Below are 18,170 nucleotides of genomic sequence, written 5' to 3'. Positions count from 1 at the left end.
CACATTTGTGCGCGCAAAAAAGAGCATCCGCAGCGACGACAATTGACGCAATTCTACACGCGTTTGCAAACGATAACGCTCACAGGGAAGTGTTGCGCGGGTTATTATTTTACCCGTAGATTTAAGAAACGTTCGAAATACCTTGCTTTCGTTTTTCAGCGTTTCCATGGCGGCTATCCGCTGTTCCATTTGACAGACGGCTTCTTGGAGTGAAGCTCTCTCTCGTTTGAACGCGTCTAAGGATTCCTTCACGCAAGACACGACACGAGACCAACACCTCCTACGATACCCCAAGATGTGTTTATTGCACCACGGTGGGCGTAAGCTCTCGGATGCCGTAGCAATAGGTTTTACCCTTTTAACTGGCACCAAAAACTGACACCTTTATTCAAGGCATCATGTCTGCAATAACCGCAACACAAGCAGTCAAAATGCAAACAAAAAGACAACTCTGATAATGATATTGGCACTGTCCTTGAATTTGATTGGTCCACACCCGAGACGGCTTTTCTTAGAGCCTAGTCTCCACTGGTGTTGGACCAGAAGACGCCAAAAGGCGTACAACTCAAAAACAACGCACTATCAGAGTATTGAAGGCTCGGGGTGAGCATTTACATTATGAGACCTCCTTTGCCAGTAACAAGATATAGTAATAGGTTTTTACCCTTTTAACTGGCACAAAAAACTCAAATTCAAGGACAGTGCCAATATTATTATCAGAGTTGTCTCTTTTGTTTGCATTTTGACTGCTTGTGTTGTGGTTATTGCAGACATGATGCCTTGAATAAAGGTGTCAGTTTTTCGTGCCAGTTTGAAAGGGTAGAACCTATTACTATATCTTGTTACTGGCAAAGGAGGTCTCATAATGTAAATGCTCTCGGATGCCGTCTGAACGTTCCCTTTCTCTCCCCCCTTCCCCCCCCCCACGTGCTCCCCGAGCCTCTCGGGAGCCCAACGTGAAACGCCTTGCCAAGCAAAACAAAAAATATTGGGACGCGACCCAAAGGCCGTTGTGAGCACAGCGACGGAGACCGACGCAGTGGCCGGCGTTCCGTGTTTGATAAAATCGAAAAGCATCGTTAGACCTCCTTTGCCAGTGCCAAAATATAATAATATAATAGGGGTTTTCCCCCTTTTTTCTGGCAACGAAACTGAAACCTTTTTTTACAAGGATTCATGTCGCTGCATCGACCACAATACCTGCAGTCAAAACGCAAACAAAAAAACCTACTATGATAATATATATGTGGCATTGTCCTTGAAACTGATTGGTCCACACCTAGGGATGGCTTTCTTTTGAGCCTCGACCCAATTGGTGCTAGACCACATGACACCAAAAGGCGTCACACAGCTCAAAGACAATGCACTATCAAGGTAATGAGGGCTCGGGGTGAGCATCTACATCATTGGACCTCCTTTGCCAGTGCCAAAATATAATAATATAGGGCTTTTCCTCCTTTTTTCTGGCAACAAAACTGAAACCTTTTTTTACGAGGAGTCACGTCGCTGCATTGACCACAATATACCTGCAGTCAAAATTCAAACAAAAAACCTACTATGATAATATATGTGGCATTGTCCTTGAAACTGATTGGTCCACGCCAAAAGGCGTCACACAGCTCAAAAACAATGTACGCCTTTTGGCGTCATCTTGTCGAGCACCAATTGGGTCGAGGCTCAAAAGAAAGCCGTCCCTTGGTGTGGACCAATCAGTTTCACGGACAATGCCACATATATATTATCATAGTAGGTTTTTTGTTTGCATTTTGACTGCAGGTGTTGTGGTTAATGCAGTGACGTGAATCCTCGTAAAAAGATTTCAGTTTTATTGCCAGAAAAAAGGGGAAAAACCCTATTATTATTATAAATCGAAAAGCGATTGTGTTTTTTTTTTGGGTAACAAAGTGCGAGCCCCAATACGGCAACGCTGCATAGCTTGCTCAAGCAGGTGACTTCGCTGGCGGAAAACAATCCCAACGCAATTGAACCATTTCAGAGAAGTGGGGCGGGTGGGAAGATAAATCTAAATCATTTAATGTAGCTGCTACAAAGCTTTGGAACCATCTAGCATCGTCTCTTAGCACCTTCACTCTGTCATCTCTGTCCTCACCTAAACCGACTGTTAAGATCACAAAAGTTTCAAATGTGAATGTAAATAGTACAATCTAATTGATTTATTTTAAAAATGTAAACCTGTGTAATTGTTCAAATAGAATGATTTGCTGAGCCACCATTGACAAAGGAGCTTTTTTGGCTCATTGGGCTTTACTTGGGTAATGAACTTGTGAACTACAATCGCGACGTTGAACGTCGTCCGCTCTTCTGGCTGATATTGCGATAGACGACATTGAAATGTGCTCACCAGCGTTTCGCGATGTTTCACGTCGTTATTGTCGCTTGCAATCTTCAAATTATCTAAAAATAATAATCGAGTGATAATATTAATTAAGGATTACCAATAAACGTTGGACAACGATGAAAATATATTAAACAGACGTTAACAATGTGCACTCCTGATAGAGGTCAAATGTCGCACGTGCGATAAATAATTAACACTCGCAATGGTCACTGACACTCTCAAAACGTTGCCTACCTATTTCTGTATTTTTTTCACGAATATTTCTTTCAAGCCTGCTACGAATCTCAGCTTCTTCGCTGCGCCTGATAAAAAAAAACATAACAAGACATCTGCCTCATTTAATTGTTTAAAAAAATGTCATACGCAACGCAGCACACAATCAATGCAAGACGAAAATCGTCCCCGTGTAGCCTTAACAGACTGTTGGGTCAAGTGCTGCTCGCGAGCATCATTGAAGGCCGGCACGGTACACGAGGGGGTGGGTGGCCAGCACCACGCCCGGCCGCCTTTGTCTCCCCAGTGGCGATGTTCACACACCGCACCAGGGTACTCATTTGAGGCCGAGTTGAGTGGAGGCCCGGGACCGGTTCGGATAATCGTCACGCGGACGTTGTGTTCGTGATGTGCGGCAGAAGCCAGATTAAACGATGCAGAAAACTGCATCGGTGAACAAACTGTACTCTATTATTGGTTCTTTTGGTAAAGTCACCACGTAGAAGGGAAACAATAAAATAATAAAAATATAAAACTATAAAATTCTCACGTGTGAAAACCACATATCAAGAAAATTTTCTTGCAGTGGTTTTCACACCTGAAGACGACCGTTTGAGTAATGGTCGAAACGTCGTGAGAATTTTTAATTGTTTTATATATATTTTATTATTTTGTTGTTTCCCTTCAACGTGACTTTACCGAAAAAACTAATATGTACTGTATTTGTTTTGCTTTACAGATACAACAACAGTCAGAGATGTTCTACGCAATGCAGCGCCTTCCCCTTAGTAGCTCCCAACGTCTGAAATTCACAAACTTGAAAACTCGCTAATAACTTAATTGGGAGAAACACGAAGCAACTGTCGCCCCCTACTGCAAAACAATTGCAGACCCCCTTCTAAACGTGAACACTGCGGGGCAGTGTCCTTCACTGCAAGGCCGGCGGGCCACGAGCGGCCCCTGGTGGCCTCTTGTGCGGCCCCTGACAATACCCAGATCTGAAATCACCTCCCCATCGTCGTCGTCGTCCTCGTGTGCTGCTGTCAAACCCAGCGGTGTTAAAACGTGTGGCGGCCCTCACGCTGTACCGTGTCTTATCGGCGGACGTGCCCCACCCCCCCCGACCCGCCCTTGCCCTCCGCCACCTCTGAAAATGAGTGAAGAACACCGCCGTGGGGCTTTCCTGCATCAACCAGCGTAGTACGTGACAATAGCGACGCAACGATAATGAATGTCTTCTTTGGTTCTTTCGGTAAAGTCACCACCACGTAGAATGATAATAAAATAATAAATTGATAAAATGACACGATAAAATTCTCACGACGTTTCGGGCCACGACACAAGCGGCCTTCATCAGGTGAAGGGACGAGAATGTCTGGAGGACAGCGCTGCAGCGCTGAGGCAGTCTCGTCCCTTCACCTGATGAAGGCCGCTTGTGTTGTGGCCGAAACGTCGTGAGAATTTTATCGTGTTATTTTATTTTATTATTTAATACAATTAATCCTTGCAGTCACGAACGCTTTAAATCGATGAATAACGTCTCGGCACGCAACACGTGCCGTGTTGTAAAAGTTCACCACTTGCCTCTGGCTGGCTGCTGCTGTCAACTCTTCGTTTGCCTTCTCCAGGTTTTGCACAATCACGTTCAGGTCCCGACGTTCGTGCTGAAGCTTGTCGCACGACAGCCGCAGCTCCGCGGTGCTTGCGGTGAACTCTCGCTCCTTCTCCGCAAAACTTCTCTCCGCGTTTTGCATCCCAGCCTGCATTCAGACCGTACGATGATGAAATCGATGAGGCGGGTGACCCGCTGCATTTGTTCAGATACAGTGAAAAAAGCTTGAGACTTTTCCAAAAAGGCTAAGAGAAAACCATTCCTTATTCGTGGTTCTTTCGGTAAAGTCGCCACGTAGAAGGGAAACAATAAAATGATTAAAATATTAAACAATTAAATTCTCACGACGTTTCGACGGCAACACAAGCAATCATCATCAGGTGTGAAAACCACAGCAAGAACATTTGGAATAAGTGGCGGTGAAAATTTTTTCTTGCTGTGGTGTTCACACCTGATGATGATTGCTTGAGTTGCCGTCGAAACGTCGTGAGAATTTTATTGTTGCATATTTTTATTATTTTATTGTTTCCCTTCTACGTGGCGACTTTACCCGAAAGAACCAAGAATATGAATCCCTGCAGTGACCAAAGCTTTAAATCAAAAAGAAAACCATTCCGTTAAAAATATCCAGTTAAGGAATGCAGACAATATTAGCGATGTAATAAATATGAACGGATACATATTCTTAGCTTTTTCGGTAAAGTCACGTTGAAAGGAAACAATAAAATAATAAAATATATAAAACAATAAAAATTCTCACGACGTTTCGACCATAACACAAACGGTCATCATCAGGTGTGTCGGTTTGCATTAATGTATTTATTTTTAAAACACCGTTTAAACACCGTTTAAAAATAAATTAATTAATGCAAACCGACACACCTGATAACGACCGTTTGTTATGGTCGAAACGTCGTGAGAATTTTTATTGTTTTAAATATATTTTATTATTTTGTTTCCCTTCAACGTGGTGACTTTACCGAAAGAGCTAAGAATATGAATCGCTGCAGTCACGAAAGCTTTAAATAAAAAAAATGAACGGATAGGTCACCTGCAGCGTGCTTTCAACTTCCCGACGGCGATTTACTTCGAGTTTCAGGGTACCACTTTCTTTCTGCGTTTGCTCAAGCCGTGCTTGAAAGTTGCCTGTTAATTCACACAAAACAAACGAAATCGGGATCGACTTTCACGGTCGGGACGTGCAGACATTTGCCCACCGCGCACACGCACAAACACATCCGGGCTCGTTGGCAATAAAAAGCGGGCAACTTGAAGTGTGCTCTCACGCTCTGTTTCTTCGAGTCGAGCGCAGCTTTCAATGGAATCTTGCAGCTTTTGCGAGGCCGTTTTGAGCTCTTCATTTTTTAACTCCAACAGCTCGGACATTTCTTTGGCCTAAGAGCGATGAGACGGAACTCTCTGTTTGCTAACTCCTGAACGACAATGATAATACGACTTTACGCACGGATCTATGAAATGACCTACTGCTGGGCAAGGCGAGTTTTCTGGTTTGCAAGTCATCATTGAAGTCAGATAAGTTGTGTTTACCAGACTGAAATGAACTTGAGAAATCAAGACAAAGAGGTAGAAATGTGCACATCCCATATATTTCGTTGAACAAATGCGTTTAGGGCACTGAATACGTTCTAAAGTGGAAATAATTCACATTTTAAGCATTATATTGTTATTCAGACGTTTGTAAATTGTAAAAGCAATGTATGAACACTGTACACAATGGCAATAGTAGGCATTAAAGGCAATAGTTTGGGATAGGAACATTAATATATCAGTTTTTATTTGAAGATGATCTTGATCTTCAAAGGATATTTTATGATTGAGACAGGCATGCCTTTAGGAGCTACATTTCTTACATTTGAAATCAACAAAAATGTATGAGCCTGAATTATAACAGACCCTTGGGGTTTGAGCTATATATACACACTGGTTTGTAAAAGGTAATGCGTGGTCGTTTAATCCAATATATTTTTTATCCCAACGTGCATTTAAAATGTGAGCAAAAGCGATCAGCTCATGAATTCACACGAACCTGGCTTTCTTTAATCGTCAACTTGTTTACAAAGTCCCACCGCGCTCTTCCCATCGCGTCCACAGCTGCTTCCACTGCGTACGACACACGCGTCGTACGTTCAACAAAGTGGCTGAGCGCGTCAATATTCATCCAGTAAAAACCACAACGGTCATCGATCATCATCGACGGTGCTCTGCGTATCACTGAGCAGCCGTGCATTGCGTCACCCGGCACGAGACTCACCTTTGCCCAACGCAATATTCTTGTCATTTTGAGACTTTAAATTCAATTCGCTGAAAGTCACCGCAAACGTCTTTAAGAGAGGATGACAGCGGGGATCCAGCATCAATGTTAAATGTGCACGTGCGTACGTTTATACCGTTACACGTTTCTCAAGAAATACAATTAAATGAAAACAAAATTTAAAAAGCATCACACATTTTACCTTCAGTTCTGCTTTCAGCGACGAATGAACAGCTTCCACTTGTTCCTGTTCTGTTTCAGCTGCCATTATCACCGTGCGGACGTGACCCACGTGAGTCAACGACAAGCAAGTTTAATCACTAAACGTGTTACACCGTCAACGTCCATTATCACCGTACGCACGTGACCCACGTGAGTCAACGACAAGCAAGTTTAATCACTAAACGTGTTACACCGTCAATGTCATTATCACCGTACGCACGTGACCCACGTGAGTCAACGACAAGCAGGTTTAATCGCTAAACGTGTTACACCGTCAATGTCCATTATCACCGTACGCACGTGACCCACGTGAGTCAACAATAAGCAAGTTTAATCGCTAAACATGTCACACCGTTAATGTCATTATCACCGTGCGGACGTGACCCACGTGAGTCAACGACAATCAAGTTTAATCACTAAACGTGTTACACCGTCAATGTCATTATCACCGTACGCACGTGACCCACGTGAGTCAACGACAAGCAAGTTTAATCACTAAACGTGTAACACCGGCAACGTCCAATGGTCGGCGAATGTTGAGAATGTACCTCTGGTTAATGTTTGTTGCACTGAAGAGGACTGGCCCTTCAGATCGTCACACATCTGCCTGGTGGCACGGATCCTTACGGACACGGGCACATTGCAAGGACGGCGGGTCAGAAAACCTTCGTAGGAACGTATCCGCCATTTTAAGGCAAAGCGCATTGCAGATGAAGATATTCTTGGTTCTTTCGGTGAAGTCACGTAGAAGGGAAACAACAAAATAAAAACTCACCATGATTTTGTTGTTTTCTGTGACTTTACCGAAAGAACCAAAGAACGTGAATTCCTGCAGTCGCGAAAGTTTTTAAAATGAAAATGCAGAGAGGATGTTGGTGTCATCAACAAGTCGCTCGTTTGTTCTGCCGGCGTGACCTCTGACCTCCACCCAGTAGTCCACTCAGGGGCGGAGCAACAGGGGGGAATGGGGGGGGGGTCAGCCCCCCCCCTGAAAATTTGGGGAAGTCGGTAAATCGGGATAACCGGATATCCGGCTGCTGCAAAATGCCGCAGGCTGCCATCTTGTGATGCCACCTTGTGTGCTGCCCTGCAGGCTGTCACCTTGTGCTGCCCTGCAGGCTGTCACCTTGTGCTGCCCTGCAGGCTGCCACCTCGTGTGCTGCCCTGCAGGCTACCACCTTGTGTGCTGCCCTGCAGGCTACCACCTCGTGTGCTGCCCTACAGGCTACCACCTTATGATGTCACCTTGTGCTGCCCTGCAGACTGCCACCTTGTGCTGCTGCCCTGCAGGCTGCCACCTTGTGATGTCACCTTGTGTGCTGCCACCTCGTGCTGCCCTACAGGCTGCCACCTTGTGCTGCCCTGCAGGCTGCCACCTTGTGTGCTGCCCTGCAGGCTGTCACCTTGTGCTGCCCTGCAGGCTACCACCTTGTGCTGCCACCTTGTGATGTCACCTTGTGATGTCACCTCGTGCTGCCCTGCAGGCTGCCACCTTGTGCTGCCCTGCAGGCTGCCACCTTGTGCTGCTGCCCTGCAGGCTGCCACCTTGTGTGCTGCCCTGCAGGCTGCCACCTTGTGTGCTGCCCTGCAGGCTGCTTGAGCGGCAGCCTTGCGAACTTATCGAACTTACTGGCCACGTCGGCGGCTCCGACCTATTAATAAACTCCGCAGCTCAAATCCAATAATAAGTTTTATACATTTGTGGTGCCCATTGGAAAACACAAACACACTGAGATATCTCAGAATGTTGAAGTCAGCAACCCCCCCAAAGTCAAAATCCTGGCTCCTCGCCCCTGAGTCCACCGGACATCTCTGAAATCTACCGGACATTTGTTACAAAAAAAGAGCTTCATTGCTCTTCGGGTTTCTCCAGTAAGTTGAGGAACCTAAACAGAGGACAGAGATGAAATTCGAGGGAAATGAATAACTTCTTACTTCTCCATTAAATCTCCTTTGATGTCAATCACGTCTTGAAGTTGCGCGCTGAGGTGTACATTTTCAAGCTGAAAGGAAACACGACACACACACTTCGCTGAGGTGACGCATACCGCTTCAACACAGTTGTCTGATAATTGTTATCTGACACACAGCACTGATAATGACGTTCGGGTTTCATAAAGCATCGTCAATCATGCAGACAAAGCGATCGCTGAGGAACCACAGACACGAATCTTATTGCTGTCCAGTTGAAGCTACAAACAGATCAGAAGCACCTTTAAATCATTGTCTTGGCAAACCAAGTGTTTCTCTATTTTAGTTAATAATGACGAATGATGAGTGGACACAATTACCAATCATAATGATGACTATGGGGAATCCACAAAAACAACCTAATCGTGATTATAACCAGACGAAATTAATGAGTTTGAAACAATATGCAGACTAAGATAATGTAGCAACGTTATTTGAGATGCCACTGCATCTCCCATTGAGCACGGTTGGCTACGTACGGTGTGAAAGAAGTTCAACATACACACACGCAGCACGGTTGGCTACGTACGGTGTGAAAGAAGTTCAACAAACACACACGTAGCACGGTTGGCTACGTACGGTGTGAAAGAAGTTCAACATACACACACGTAGCACGGTTGGCTACGTACGGTGTGAAAGAAGTTCAACATACACACACGTAGCACGGTTGGCTACGTACGGTGTGAAAGAAGTTCAACATACACACACGTAGCACGGTTGGCTACGTACGGTGTGAAAGAAGTTCAACATACACACACGTAGCACGGTTGGCTACGTACGGTATGAAAGAAGTTCAACATACACACACGTAGCACGGTTGGCTACGTACGGTGTGAAAGAAGTTCAACATACACACACACATAGCACGGTTGGCTACGTACGGTGTGAAAGATGTTCAACAAACACACACATAGCACGGTTGGCTACGTACGGTGTGAAAGAAGTTCAACATACACACACGTAGCACGGTTGGCTACGTACGGTGTGAAAGATGTTAAACATACACACACACATAGCACGGTTGGCTACGTACGGTGTGAAAGAAGTTCAACATACACACACACGTAGCACGGTTGGCTACGTACGGTGTGAAAGAAGTTCAACATACACACACACATAGCACGGTTGGCTACGTACGGTGTGAAAGAAGTTCAACATACACACACATAGCACGGTTGGCTACGTACGGTGTGAAAGAAGTTCAACATACACACAGTGCACTGAGGAAAACCAAACCTGATCATTGGCTACGTGTCTACGTCAAAAGATTGATGAAGTTTACCGATTAGCTGACAATAAATGTTTGGGTTTGGAGAAATGAGGAGCCACTCACACCAACATTGAATGAAAGCGTTCCACTGCTTTAGTCGACAAGACTAAGAGATATATTTTTGGTTCTTTCGGTAAAGTCACCACGTAGAAGGGAAACAATAAAGTAATAAAAATATAAACAATAAAATTATCACGACGTTTCGACGGCAACACAAGCAATCATCGTCAGGTGTGAAAACCACAGCAAGAAAATTTTTAAAAAGTGGCGGTGACATTTTTTTCTTGCGGTGGTTTTCACACCTGATGATGATCGCTTGCGTTGCAGTCGAAACGTCGTGAGAATTTAATTGTTTTAAATTTTTATTATTTTATTTTTTCCCTTCTACGTGGCGACTTTACTGAAAGAATCAAGAAGAAGACGAAGAAGAGATTTGAAGTTTACGTCACTGCAGGAATCCATAATCGTTGGTTCATTCGGTAAAGTCACCACCACGTAGAAGGGAAACAATAAAATAATAAAAAATATAAAACAATAAAAGTCTCACGACGTTTCGACTGCAACACAAGCAATCATCATCAGGTGTGAAAACCACAGCAATAATTTTTTTTTAAAGAGCGGCGGTGAAAATTGTTTTCTTGCTGTGGTTTTCTCACCTGACGATGATCGCTTGCGTTGCAGTCGAAACGTCGTGATAATTTGATCGTTTTACATTTTTATTATTTTATTGTTTCCCTTCTACGTGGCGGTGACTTTACCGAAAGAACCAAGAATATGAATCCCTGCAGTCACGAAATATTTAAATAAAAATTTAATAAGACTAAGAGATTTGAAGTTTTTCGTCACCGCAGGAATCCACAGTCTTTGCTTTCATTCAAGTAAAGTCGCGTAGCGCGTATAAAAATACAACACAAAATAATGAATCAAATCACGACGTTTCCATCGCGACACCACAGGCAGCGGTCGTCCTCAGGCGAAAATAAAAAATAAAAATTAAACCTCTTGCTGCTGCTGCTGCTGTTGTTGTTGTTGTGACAGGACTCTCTCGCTGGTTCAGCAGTTCCACTGCAGGGATTACTTTTTTTACCGCCCGAGGACAAAGCGCTTGAGGTGTTGCGATCGAAACGTCGTGGACATTTTATCATCTTTATACCTACCACGTGACTTTACCGAAGTAACCAAAGATTAATGGCCAAGAGAATGACCGCGCGCAATGCACAAATACTCCGCGGAAACTCGACAAGTCGTCGGCCCGCAAACCAACTCAGCCACCCCTAGCGACAAAATGCATTTGCTTGTTTCTCTTAATAGCAGTAACACTAAATCACTCATATTACGGGAATACAAACGCTTTATTTTTTTAAACGCAGCTACGAGTTTTTTTTTTAGGGGGGGCGCATTTAGACCCGAGGGTTAAGGTCGTTTTTCCTCACCTAATTTTTGAATATCACGAGTTTAATTTAATAATTATAATGACGTACATTGTAATTACTCTCCGGATCAGCCTGCATCACAACCCCGCGAACCACCCGGAGGAGCGTGGAGGACCACCGGTGGTACGGGGGAGGGAGGGAAGGTGACCACACTGTGAGAAGCACTGCTTTAGAGAAATGAGACCACTTACTGCTGCTGCTGTTGCCCACCTGTGTTACTCACAGCCCTGAGGACCACCCGGAGGAGCGTGGTGGACCACCGGTGGAACCGGGAGGGAGGGTGACCACACTGTGAGAAGCACTGCTTTAGAGAAATGAGATCACTTACTGCTGCTGCTGTTGCCCACCTGTGTTACTCACAGCCCTGAGGACCACCCGGAGGAGCGTGGTGGACCACTGGCGATACCGGGGGTGAGTGACCACACTGAGAAGCACTGCTTTAGAGAAATGAGACCACTTACTGCTGCTGCTACCCACCTGTGTTTGTCGAGTTGATTTCTGCAGAGCGTCGGCCGTCTCCTGGGCCATTCTGACAGCTTCCTCCTTTTTGCTGAGCTCAGAGTGAACTCTGACCTTCCACATGTTCAACTTGTTCATTTCACAGCGCAAAGAATTGTACGTCCTTGACACGTGATCTTTATTCTGCGAAGAAAAAAAAACAACCAAACACAACACACGGCATGAGGAGCGTGTGTCAGCAGCTTCCCAAGCCGTAGTGTCGTGAACACATCAAGATTTTCCGCTGCCCGATGACCGATTATTCGCGATAAACGTTCTTGGGTTGGCTCGCGTAAGTGTGTGTCGTTACCATCCACCACCCGACCCAGCCAGTGAGGTTTGTCACGTAAACAAAACGCGCCAGTGAATTACTACTCCGGCCCACCGGTGTGTCGGAGAGTAAATCCACAACATTTACACATTCATACTTTACGCGATATAACCAAAAAAACATTTATTATACGAATATAATTGGTCGCGAAAGCCTACGTGTTGAACTGATTATTATTACTCCATTTCAACCGAAAACTCGATCAAGTCATGTACAAGCACAAATACACGGTTTTTTATTTTTTAAATCTACTTTCCCTCAAAACGTCTTTGCCAAGTGCTGTGAACGTAAAAAGGTTTAAGGCACAGATCTGAAATTGTTTGATCGTAATCACTGCTGGCAAAAGGGCCTCCACTAGAGGGCGCTCAGTAGAGGCTGAACTCTTCCACGCTGTTCAAGACGTCTTGGAAGAGAAACCCTCACTAGGGGCTGAACTCTTCCACGCTGTTCAAGACGTTTTGGAAGTGAAACCCTCACTAGGAGCTGAACTCTTCCACGCTGGGGAGACGTCTTGGTAGAGAAACCCTCACTAGGGGCTGAACTCTTCCACGCTGTTCAAGACGTCTTGGTAGAGGAACCCTCACTAGGGGCTGAACTCTTCCACGCTGTTCAAGACGTCTTGGTAGAGGAACCCTCACTAGGGGCTGAACTCTTCCACGCTGTTCAAGACGTCTTGGAAGTGAAACCCTCACTAGGGGCTGAACTCTTCCACGCTGTTCAAGACATCTTGGAAGTGAAACCCTTACTAGGAGCTGAACTCTTCCACGCTGTTCAAGACGTCTTGGTAGAGAAACCCTCACTAGGGGCTGAACTCTTCCACGCTGTTCAAGACGTCTTGGAAGAGAAACCCTCACTAGGGGCTGAACTCTTCCACGCTGTTCAAGGCGCCTTGGTAGAGAAACCCTCACTAGGGGCTGAACTCTTCCACGCTGTTCAAGACGTCTTAAAGGAAGAGAAACCCTCACTAGGGGCTGAACTCTTCCACGCTGTTCAAGACGTCTTGGTAGAGAAACCCTCACTAGGGGCTGAACTCTTCCACGCTGTTCAAGACGTCTTGGTAGAGAAACCCTCACTAGGGGCTGAACTCTTCCACGCTGTTCAAGACGTCTTGGAAGAGAAACCCTCACTAGGGGCTGAACTCTTCCACGCTGTTCAAGACGTCTTGGTAGAGAAACCCTCACTAGGGGCTGAACTCTTCCACGCTGGGGAGACGTCTTGGAAGAGAAACCCTCACTAGGGGCTGAACTCTTCCACGCTGTTCAAGACGTCTTGGAAGAGAAACCCTCACTAGGGGCTGAACTCTTCAACGCTGTTCAAGACGTTTTGGTAGAGAAACCCTCACTAGGGGCTGAACTCTTCCACGCTGTTCAAGACGTCTTGGAAGTGAAACCCTCACTAGGGGCTGAACTCTTCCACGCTGTTCAAGACGTTTTGGTAGAGAAACCCTCACTATGGGCTGAACTCTTCCACGCTGGGGAGACGTCTTGGTAGAGAAACCCTCACTAGGGGCTGAACTCTTCCACGCTGTTCAAGACGTCTTGGTAGAGAAACCCTCACTAGGGGCTGAACTCTTCCACGCTGTTCAAGGCGCCTTGGTAGAGAAACCCTCACTAGGGGCTGAACTCTTCCACGCTGTTCAAGACGTCTTAAAGGAAGAGAAACCCTCACTAGGGGCTGAACTCTTCCACGCTGTTCAAGACGTCTTGGTAGAGAAACCCTCACTAGGGGCTGAACTCTTCCACGCTGTTCAAGACGTCTTGGTAGAGAAACCCTCACTAGGGGCTGAACTCTTCCACGCTGTTCAAGACGTCTTGGAAGAGAAACCCTCACTAGGGGCTGAACTCTTCCACGCTGTTCAAGACGTCTTGGTAGAGAAACCCTCACTAGGGGCTGAACTCTTCCACGCTGTTCAAGACGTCTTGGAAGAGAAACCCTCACTAGGGGCTGAACTCTTCCACGCTGTTCAAGACGTCTTGGAAGAGAAACCCTCACTAGGGGCTGAACTCTTCAACGCTGTTCAAGACGTTTTGGTAGAGAAACCCTCACTAGGGGCTGAACTCTTCCACGCTGTTCAAGACGTCTTGGAAGTGAAACCCTCACTAGGGGCTGAACTCTTCCACGCTGTTCAAGACGTCTTGGAAGTGAAACCCTCACTAGGGGCTGAACTCTTCCACGCTGTTCAAGACGTCTTGGTAGAGAAACCCTCACTAGGGGCTGAACTCTTCCACGCTGTTCAAGACGTCTTGGAAGAGAAACCCTCACTAGGGGCTGAACTCTTCCACGCTGTTCAAGACGTCTTGGTAGAGAAACCCTCACTAGGGGTTGAACTCTTCCACGCTGTTCAAGACGTCTTGGAAGAGAAACCCTCACTAGGGGCTGAACTGTTCCACGCTGTTCAAGACGTCTTGGAAGTGAAACCCTCACTAGGGGCTGAACTCTTCCACGCTGTTCAAGACGTCTTGGTAGAGAAACCCTCACTAGGGGCTGAACTCTTCCACGCTGTTCAAGACGTCTTGGAAGAGAAACCCTCACTAGGGGCTGAACTCTTTCACGCTGTTCAAGACGTCTTGGTAGAGAAACCCTCACTAGAGACTGAACTCTTTCACGCTGTTCAAGATGTCTTGGTAGAGAAGCCCTCACTAGGGGCTGAACTCTTCCACGCTGTTCAAGACGTCTTGGTAAAGACACCCTCACTAGGGGCTGAACTCTTCCACGCTGTTCAAGACGTCTTGGTAGAGAAACCCTCACTAGGGGCTGAACTCCTCCATGCTGGGGAGACGTCTTGGAAGTGATGGTAGTACCCACACTTTACCCCACCACATGCGGCCTGCCATTCAACTGCGGTGTACCAATATATACTGCAGAGTGGACAGAGGTGGGACATTGTAGACACGTGCCTATTAAACCTGGCACGCCTGGACATCACGACCTTGTGGACCGCAAGTCCAACGTGCTGAACCATTGCGCACCGTGGCAGCAGCCCCAAGCTTCGTGAAACTAAATAAATTTTCACTTGAAGCTTTCGTGACTGCAGTGATTCACATTCTCGGTTCTTTCGGTAAAGTCACCGCCACGTAGAAAGGGAAACAATAAAATAATAAAAATATAAAACAATTGAATTATCACGACGTTTCGACTGCAACACAAGCAGCGATCATCGTCAGGTGTGAAAACCACAGCAAGAAAATTTGAAAAAAGTTTTTTTTAAACGTCAGTACCACGGAGAGCGATTTGGCAGCTTGTTCAGATGTCTGAAACGTCGCGAGAATTTTATTGTTTTATATTTTTATTATTGTATTGTTTCCCTTCTACGTGGTGACTTTACCGAAAGAACCGAGAATATGAAACTAGATGAATCGGTATTTTCTTAGAATGACCGTATTATTAATGTGAAATAACGATGCACATCTGTGGGCACGTTTCAATGTGATCAGCGAGTCATCTTGCCTCTTGCCAATCAAGCGGCACCGGCGGCAGCGGCGGCGGCGGCGTGCTCTGCCGAGGTTGATGCTGCTCAGTGATGTTTGCTTGAGCTGCGAACAAAAATTGCGCACAATTAAGTTAAAGTACATCCTAGATTTAAAGTTTTCGTGACTGCTAGGATCCATACTCTTTGGTTCTATTGGTTCTATTGGGTTTATTTTCACCTACGTGACTTTACCCAATAGAACCAAAGAGTATTAAAGTACATCGTTCATAATAGCACCGCACGAGATGTACATTGGTACACGTTGACACACGTATCACTTTTTAGAACTTTCCAACTGAGGTTTAGTGCTCAGCTCAGTCGGGGTGTCTGTCGGCAATGAGAGGTTATGATGAGCATCATAAATATGAATAAATCTTCAGTAAAATTGCGTTCTGATATAAAGTGCTTGCCCTGTAGAAAAATCGGCGAACTGACCAAAAGTTTTTTTCCAATGTATATCAGCCGTTTTTTTCCAAAAAAACTTTGGAGACAAAAGCCAGCGTTAAAGGAACCCATCAACTAAACGAAACTAAACTTGTTATTTTACCACGTAAGAGCCCGCTCGGATACGTAGCTCTTGTTCAGAAGCGACCTGGCCACAGTTGATAAGCTCAACAAAGTGGTTCCTCACCACGTGTCAATGTATATCAGCCGCATTACTCTTAAACGTCACGTTTTTCTAAATGCGCGGGGAAACAATGCAGGGCATGGAGCAACATCAACACCGCCGTGGGGAGAACGCGCAAACTTTCAAACGCACGGGCGTCAGGGGTCGGGATCGAACCCACGACCCTCCTGCGTACCAGGCGAGGTAGTTAACATCTCCTAGCCACCGTGATGATGATGATGATGAGAGACACGCAAACTCCAAATACACAGCAACAGGCGTCAGGGGTCGGGATCGAACCCACGACCCTCCTGCGTACCGGGCGAGGTAGTTAACATCTCCTAGCCACCGTGATGATGATGATGAGAGAGAGACACGCAAACTCCAAATACACAGCAACAGGCGTCAGGGTTGGGATCGAACCCACGACCTCCTGCGTACCGGGCGAGGTAGCTAACGTCTCCTAGCCACCGTGATGATGATGAGAGAGAGACACACAAACTCCAAATACACAGCAACAGGCGTCAGGGGTCGGGATCGAACCCCCGACCCTCCTGTGTACCAAGCGAGGTAGTTAACGTCTCCTAGCCAACGCGGTCCACCTGCCCTAGGCACGCACACCTAGGACGAGCCGCTTTTCATCGCGACGTGACGGACGTACCGCCTCTTGCGTTCCTGGGGCAAGCGCTGCCTAACCATCGTTATCGTCAATGACTAAGCAGAGCGCCGCACCGTACTTCTGACGTCAAACGCCGGTTGAAAAGCGCAAGCGGAATTCGTGCTCGGCGATCAATGTGGACATCGAAGGATTGAGATCGTTTTAAGTAAAATAAGCGGCGCGATTGGTTTACAGATCGGAGCCAGGCGATACACGGGGCCATGATCCACAGCTGAAACGAATACCTTGACCTTGGCGGTGTCACTTGACCATGACCAAGTTGACTGACCTTGCAATAGCATCCTCTGTGCTTGACCTTGTTGAACCTGTCCAGTTTCACCACGACCCACTTGACCTTGTCCAAGTTGACCCCAAGCGTGACCCAATGGCTCCTGGACTTGGCCCAGTGGACAGTGAGATTGCCTTGGCTGACTCAGGCCCTGATTAGGTTGACCTCGGCCTTGCCCCAGCAGACTATGGGCGTGCCCTGACAGTCCCTGGCCCTGCTCGGGTTGATGCTGACCCTGTTTTGGCTGAGTCTGACCTCGGCCCAATTGGGGTTTTTTTTTCCCGTCGTGATATTGGCTCTGCCCTGGCTGATTGTGGCCTTGAATTGCCACTCCGTCACCTTCCCCCGGCTGACCCTGCCCTTTATTACCCCAACCTTGAGTCGATGGCCCCTGCCCTGGCTGATTGTGGCCTTGAATTGCCACTCCGTCGCCTTCCCCCGGCTGACCCTGCCCTTTATTACCCCAACCTTGAACCGATGGCCCCTGGATTTGCCCCCCAGATTGACCTTCACCTTGTCCCATCTGACACCACCCGTGACCCAACATCACCTGGAATGGCCCCGTTTGACCGCGACCTTGCCCTGGCTGACTCTGGCCATGGCTCGATGGCTCCCGGACCTGCCTAGATTGACGGTGACCTCGTTCATTCTCTGAAACACTGCCCAAGATGCACCGTATTTTGAAGTCGGGGAGCGTGGAAAAACTGCTGCCCAAATTTCGGCCGAAGGTTTCATTGTCGTTCCCCTCCATGTTGTATTCTTTGCACACTCCTCAGATAGCCGTCTTCCTGCATGACGCACAGACACCGTGTATGTGCACGCAAGAAAAAAAACAAATGTGGAATTTATTAAGACAGCGCCACTGCTGCAGAGCAATCCAGATGGCACCAGCGAGATCTCTCGGCAAAGCAACTTACAAGTTTAAATGGGAATCATTTTTTTTTAATTGCCACCGCCCGTCTGTTT

The 18,170-nt window shown here is 46.5% G+C and overlaps 1 protein-coding gene across 5 annotated transcripts in view; it reads right to left on the bottom strand.

Moving 5' to 3' along the window:
- The window catches only part of LOC116957685 (uncharacterized), a 48,955-nt gene that overhangs the window by 28,123 nt on the left and 2,662 nt on the right, over positions 1–18,170 (bottom strand). For 4 of the 5 annotated variants that reach the window (XR_012939039.1, XM_076062892.1, XM_076062893.1 and 1 more), the window contains exons 1-14: positions 17,205–17,970; positions 15,629–15,714; positions 11,830–11,994; positions 8,614–8,681; positions 7,227–7,300; positions 6,659–6,717; positions 6,457–6,526; positions 6,232–6,305; positions 5,471–5,579; positions 5,236–5,330; positions 4,157–4,332; positions 2,594–2,661; positions 2,363–2,415; positions 142–246 (exon numbers count right to left, since the gene is read on the bottom strand). Coding sequence is in view for 4 of the 5 variants with exons in the window: in XM_076062892.1 (XP_075919007.1) it covers positions 142–246; positions 2,363–2,415; positions 2,594–2,661; positions 4,157–4,332; positions 5,236–5,330; positions 5,471–5,579; positions 6,232–6,305; positions 6,457–6,526; positions 6,659–6,717; positions 7,227–7,300; positions 8,614–8,681; positions 11,830–11,994; positions 15,629–15,714; positions 17,205–17,955 (1,953 nt within the window). In the remaining variant the exon portion in view is untranslated. Of the gene's footprint in view, positions 1–141; positions 247–2,362; positions 2,416–2,593; positions 2,662–4,156; positions 4,333–5,235; positions 5,331–5,470; positions 5,580–6,231; positions 6,306–6,456; positions 6,527–6,658; positions 6,718–7,226; positions 7,301–8,613; positions 8,682–11,829; positions 11,995–15,628; positions 15,715–17,204; positions 17,993–18,170 lie in introns of those variants that run through there. The other variant, XM_076062895.1, reaches the window with a different exon arrangement.

Source organism: Petromyzon marinus, unplaced genomic scaffold (genome assembly GCF_048934315.1).
Source record: "Petromyzon marinus isolate PM22_M1 ecotype Great Lakes invasive population unplaced genomic scaffold, UKy_Petmar_22M1.pri1.0 PM_G_Scaffold_77, whole genome shotgun sequence".
NCBI classification, from domain to species: Eukaryota; Metazoa; Chordata; class Hyperoartia; order Petromyzontiformes; family Petromyzontidae; genus Petromyzon; species Petromyzon marinus.
Note: the sequence above shows the minus strand (reverse complement) of the source record. Positions and strands in the feature narration are given on the sequence as shown.